Below are 5,722 nucleotides of genomic sequence, written 5' to 3' on the forward strand. Positions count from 1 at the left end.
TATCTAATTAATTAATAACTATATTATAAGCAAACAACTTCTAATAATAATTGTTTGCTTATAATATAGTTATTAATTAATTAGATAAAGATAATAAAGATAGAGTAATACTTCCAATAAATGAATTAAAAACCATCTTTTGTAAATATATGTAAGCAATCTGATATGTATTATTGAAACTAACATCATTATAATAACAAACAATTCAATTATATTTTGATTGAAACACTTATCATTTGATGTGGTTGATGTTACTTTATTAATTGTTCCATCATATGATAATATTAAATACCAAACATCATTAATATTAAATAATAGTAATATTTGAATTGATGTAAGTACTTTGAGTAGGTAAATGATAATGATAATCAATATTATCATATAAACGAACTGATAACTAACTAAGATTTCTAGTTATTCTTGTTGGAATATTTTCATTGGAAAATTCAAATTAAACATTTTTAAATGAATATGGAATATTAATTAAATGAAGTTCAACATTTATTTCAATATTCCAAAGTAAGATCCCAGTTACGATGTTTATTTCTTCTAATTATCAAGTGACTTTAATTACTTTAAAATATTTACTGAACTGAAAGAAAGATATTTAATAGAAATAATAATTGATGAATAATTACTGTAATTTCCTTCTAATACATTTGATTTTAAAGTATAATTAATACATGTATAACTTGTATATTATACAATATTATTTTCATTATTTTCTTAGAAATATTTTAATAAAAATAAAATAATAGAGAATAACCAAAAATAATGCACCGTAGTTAAGTGCTTTGAATTGACTCTGATGAAAAAAATATGATTTATTGAAATTTAAAAAAAAAATAGTTATTCTTATATACTGCTACAAAACAATAATAATAATAAACAGAAGAGAAAGAGAAGAAAGAGGTAATAAAAAATTATTATGATAGAAGGCTATAAATATAAAAAGAAATTTAACAAATAGGTGGGTAATAAACCTTACACAACCTAAAAATGATATGATAGTAAAAACATATTATTTTGTAATACTATTTTATAGGTGTTTATAAAAAATGTATCTTTTATTGAAATAAATTGGAAAGAAAAATAGAAAGACAGTATTAACAATTAACGTTTAAACTGATTAATTCATAAATTTCTTCGTTTTGTCATCTTTATTCGCGATTTATTTTAATTTATAGTATTGAATAAAATAGAATGATTTATTAATTATTAAAAAATTATGAAGTACAAAAAAATCAATCATATTTTTAATTTAAATTTTGTTAAAGATTTTTTCAATTCGTTATTCTGTAGTTTAAAAAAAATCATTGTTTCAGAAAACATAATGGATTCATCCAACTAAAAAAATTAGTAGAAAATTCTCTTTATTTAAAATTATAAATGTGAAGAAAAAACCAACAATAAATTACTGACAAAACAAAAGAATAATGTAAATAATATAACTCATTCAATTAATAATTTTATAAAAAAAAGAAAAAGTGGTAATTTCAGAGGGGAAATTTCTTTATTTTTATAAACTAAGAATTAAATCTTGTTCATTAAACATTGATGACTACAATCAAGGAAATGCTTGAAAATGTTGAAAAGGATATAGAGAAAGGAAGTATTACAGTTGATTTAATGAAAGGTGTTATAAGTATTCTAAAGAAATTGTATAAACAAATAGAGCAAACTGATGAAGAACTTAAAAATATACAATTAAAGAAAATTAATAAAAATATTTCTGAAGTAAGTGAAGATGAAACAACACAAATTAACGAAAGTATTACACCAATGATTGCATGTGCAACAATTATTCCTCCATGTCATTCAGAAAGTGAACTATCATTAAGTCCAGTTAATTTTCAATTAACATCAATAAATTCTTCAACACAATTATCAAAATATATTAGTAGTAAAGAATTAAGTTCTATTGAAAAATATAAAAAGGTATTAAAAAGCTGGACTAAACAACGAGCATTTAAAGTTCTTTATAACTCAAATTATGAAGGATTAAATTGTGAACATTTAAATAAGAAAATTGTTGGAACAAAAGACCTTATGGTATTTGTATTTGATAATAAAAATAATATTTTTGGTGGATTTACAAGAAGTTGTATTCCAATTTGTAAAAGAAATGACTTTGAATATACCCAAGGACCAGAAGAATTTTTTGTATTTTCGTTAAATAATAGTAAAGGATTTAATCCAATAAAAATAGAAAGAAAACAAGGGGATTTAGGGTTTAGAATAAGTAATGACAATGATAGTGTATTTGGTATAGCTAATTGTTTCTCAATTATTAGTAATGACAGGTCATATATCATTCCTTCATTTAATAAATATTATAACGATACTACTCAAGTTGGTGCAGAATTATTTACTGGAAATTATTATCCTAAGAGATTCAAAGTTGAATGTTTAATAGCAGTGCAATGGTCTTAATTGAGAAAGTAGTTTATATTAATTTATATATCAATAATTTATTAAAGAAAAAGAAAATTATAAAAATTAACATTTTCTTGTACTTCATAAAAAAGAACATATTTGTATGTGATTTGTAACTTAAATATAAAATAAATAACCAAACAATTTACAATTGACTCAATTCTTAACAACAAAAAAAGAGTCTCGTGTTGGGTTGTATCTTCCTGATGGTGCAGAAGAAGATGCTATTTCAAATCCAAAAATTGTTGGTTTAAATTTATCTGCTTTTTTTATTCCTGAGACATTTAACATCAATAAATGAGGAAATGTCATTCCAAAATATGCACCATCTAAATTGGAACCACAACAACCATCTGGGATAGAATATATTTCCCCACAACGAGGACAAAATAATTTTGTTTTACTTAAATAAGGAATATTACTTGTACCAATAGGTAAAACAGCGTGATTCTATTATGTAAATATTTATCTATTTAATAATAATTAAATAAACAAACATCACATAATACTCTTGGACATGCTCCAAATTCACCTCTTCTAAACTTTTCATACATCCTTTTTAAACCTGATCCAGTTACAATAAATCTTTGATGAATTAAACCATATAATAATTTGGTTTCAATAATTAACTGTCCACGAATGTTTTTATCATAACTTTGTATTTTTGTTTTAGAAGAGATAATATCAAGGGCTTGTTCATAATGTTCGATAAATGCTCGTAGACCATATAAATTAAACTCATCACTAATAAAATTTTGATCAACTTCACACAAAAATTCATTACCATCTAATGAACAATATGACTCAATCCAAGTTTCATCAAAAGAATTGTCTAATTCTTCTGAAGAGTCATCGTTGAAACTTTGATTTGTTTGTCTTCCTCTCTCTTCCATTTCACATATATAATTTTAAGTTTGAAAGAACTTTCATTAAGTTAAAAATATTAAAGTAAATGAAATAAAAAACCCTTTAATACAGAAAAACATTAAAAAAAATAACAAAAATAAGACATATTACTTTTTTATAAATAAAAAAGATATTAATCACTCTTAGTCCTTCCAAAGAGCTTTTCTTTTATTTGAAGGATTTTTGGTTCTGTTAGATATCTAATGGCAAATTGTCCTATAACAAGAGATAAACTAGAAAGAACAAGACATGTAATCCATTGAATAACTCCAATTCCTGGGAATGGAGATACTGAGAAGATTGGACCAGCAAATACAACAATGAGAGTTTGGACAATAATTGTCATTGAAACAATACCTACAAACATATAATTTGAGAAGATATTTTCAAATACATCAGTTTCTCCATTAACTTTTCTTGAATTAATTTCATTAAATATTTGACAGAAAACAAAAGCATTGAAAATCATTGTTTGAATAGTAGTAGTATCTTTTTCAATATCGTTAATAGTATGCAATTTATGATCAGCACATTCATATTGTCCAAAATCACCATGGTTTATATAAGCACATGGTGCATTAAGGAATGAAATATATCTACCACAATACAATAAGAATAAAAGAACAAATAATTGATAAATGGCTTGTGTAACTATATTTCTGAGCATATTAATTGAAAGAAGAGATGCCTTTCTTCCAAATGGTTTTCTGTTTAAAAGAGATGGTGTTGGTTTTTCTGTTCCAAGTGCTAATGCAGCTAATGTATCCATGATCATATTTACCCATAACATTTGAAGTGCTTTTAATGGGGATCCCATCTTAGTAATAGCTCCGATAATACATAATGCAAGAGCAACAACATTAACAGTTAATTGGAATTGAAGGAATTTTCTAATATTATCATAAACACATCTTCCCCACATAACAGCCTTAACAATTGAATTGAAGTTATCATCTAAAATAACAATATCTGATGCTTGTTTAGCTACATCAGTTCCTCTAATACCCATAGCAAGTCCTACATCAGCTTCTTTCAATGCTGGTACATCATTTGTTCCATCTCCTGTAACTGCAACAACTTCTCCTTGAAGAATAAGTCTATTAACAAGTCTTTTTTTATCTTGTGGTGAACATCTTGCAATAACTCTTAATGTTGGAATAATATTATCAACTTCTTCATCTGTAAGTTTAGCAAATTGAGGTCCTTCAATACAGAAATCAGATTCATTCTCAATGATGTTACACTGTTTAGCAATTGATCTTCCAGTTGCAATGTTATCTCCTGTAACCATTCTAACAGTAATGCCTGCTCTATGACAACTTGCTACTGCATCAATAACTTCTGGTCTTAATGGATCTTCGATACCAAAGACACACAATAAAGTACAGTCCTCTTCTGGAGATTCTTCATATTTTTCATTTAAATTAGATGGATTTTTTGGAGATAAATCACGAACAGCTAATGACAATGTTCTCATTCCTTGGTTAGCACATGAAAGTTGGAAATCTGAAAGTATTTTACGATCATCTTCAGTTAAAATAACAGTAGTTCCATCTTTTTTCATATATTTAGAACATTTAGAAAGAATAACTTCTGGAGCACCTTTTAAGAACATATGGAGAGTGTTATCTTCATTATAAACTATTGTAGACATTCTCTTTCTTGCTGATGAGAATGCAAATTGTTGGTAAATAAGTGACGACAATTTAGTATAACGAGCTTCATAATCAATATTTTGTTTTAAACAATAACCAAGAAGTGCACATTCAGTTTTATTTCCAATAGTCTTAAGAATTCCATCTTCCATATAAACAGCAGATGAAATTGATTTATTACACGAAATATTATTATAAACTTCTTCACCAAGTTTTGTATTATTAAGATCTAATGGTTTGTCTCTTTCCATAACTTCTCCTCCAAACCATCCTCTAACAACAGTCATTCTATTTTCGGTTAACGTTCCAGTCTTATCTGTACAAATATTACTACAGTTAGACATAATTTCACATGCCTTTAAGTGTCTTACTAAATTATTATCTGCCATCATTTGTTGCATTGAATAAGCTAATGAAATAGTGACAGCTAATGGAAGTCCTTCAGGAACAGCAACAACAACAATAGTAATAGCAGTAATTAAGTACTCAACAATAGAAGCTAAATGCATCCAATTAAATCCAACAAGTTCACAGTTATGAGTTGCTTTACTTGCTTCAGTCCATTGTTTGCATGGATCGTTATCACAAATAAGAATTGGTTTATAATTAATTGCATCCATAACCCAATAAATACAAAGAATTGTAAAAACAATAATAGCACATCCCATTCCAAGTTTACCAATTTGTTCTGCAAGTTCATCTAATTTTTCTTGTAATGGAGTTGG

At 25.9% G+C, this 5,722-nt stretch overlaps 5 protein-coding genes across 5 annotated transcripts in view, besides 8 other annotated features; 1 reads left to right on the top strand and 4 right to left on the bottom strand.

Moving 5' to 3' along the window:
* Positions 1-72: 72 nt before the first annotated feature.
* Positions 73-381, bottom strand: EDI_082260 (uncharacterized protein; the record flags this gene model as incomplete). Its single annotated transcript, XM_001740685.1, has 1 exon — positions 73-381. One exon carries the CDS (start codon positions 379-381, stop codon positions 73-75), a length of 309 nt encoding a protein of 102 aa, XP_001740737.1.
* A 314-nt stretch (positions 382-695) lies between these two features.
* Positions 696-757: a sequence feature (AT_rich).
* Positions 758-811: 54 nt separating this feature from the next.
* Positions 812-848: a sequence feature (AT_rich).
* Positions 849-1,169: 321 nt separating this feature from the next.
* Positions 1,170-1,270: a sequence feature (AT_rich).
* Positions 1,271-1,458: 188 nt separating this feature from the next.
* Positions 1,459-1,481: a sequence feature (AT_rich).
* A 76-nt stretch (positions 1,482-1,557) lies between these two features.
* Positions 1,558-2,433, top strand: EDI_082270 (uncharacterized protein; the record flags this gene model as incomplete). The annotated part of the gene is made up of 1 exon (XM_001740686.1): positions 1,558-2,433. The coding sequence occupies one exon, from the start codon at positions 1,558-1,560 to the stop codon at positions 2,431-2,433; it is 876 nt and encodes a 291-aa protein (XP_001740738.1).
* Positions 1,694-1,732: a sequence feature (AT_rich).
* A 12-nt stretch (positions 2,434-2,445) lies between the features above and the next one.
* Positions 2,446-2,503: a sequence feature (AT_rich).
* An 89-nt stretch (positions 2,504-2,592) lies between these two features.
* EDI_082280 (casein kinase II subunit beta, putative) lies at positions 2,593-3,329 on the bottom strand (the record flags this gene model as incomplete). Its single annotated transcript, XM_001740687.1, has 2 exons — positions 2,593-2,886; positions 2,934-3,329. The coding sequence occupies 2 exons, from the start codon at positions 3,327-3,329 to the stop codon at positions 2,593-2,595; spliced, it is 690 nt and encodes a 229-aa protein (XP_001740739.1).
* Positions 2,895-2,928: a sequence feature (AT_rich).
* A 91-nt stretch (positions 3,330-3,420) lies between the features above and the next one.
* Positions 3,421-3,480: a sequence feature (AT_rich).
* Positions 3,476-5,665, bottom strand: EDI_082290 (cation-transporting ATPase, putative; the record flags this gene model as incomplete). The annotated part of the gene is made up of 1 exon (XM_001740688.1): positions 3,476-5,665. One exon carries the CDS (start codon positions 5,663-5,665, stop codon positions 3,476-3,478), a length of 2,190 nt encoding a protein of 729 aa, XP_001740740.1.
* A 32-nt stretch (positions 5,666-5,697) lies between these two features.
* The window catches only part of EDI_082300 (cation-transporting ATPase, putative), a gene marked incomplete at both ends in the record, with an annotated part of 969 nt that continues 944 nt past the window's right edge, over positions 5,698-5,722 (bottom strand). The window contains one exon of the mRNA XM_001733472.1: positions 5,698-5,722. This exon is cut by the window's right edge and continues 944 nt beyond it. Within this exon, the coding sequence (XP_001733524.1) occupies positions 5,698-5,722 (25 nt within the window).

The sequence above is a fragment of the Entamoeba dispar genome, genomic scaffold (assembly GCF_000209125.1).
Source record: "Entamoeba dispar SAW760 scf_1105229463149 genomic scaffold, whole genome shotgun sequence".
In the NCBI taxonomy this organism is placed as follows: domain Eukaryota; phylum Evosea; order Mastigamoebida; family Endamoebidae; genus Entamoeba; species Entamoeba dispar.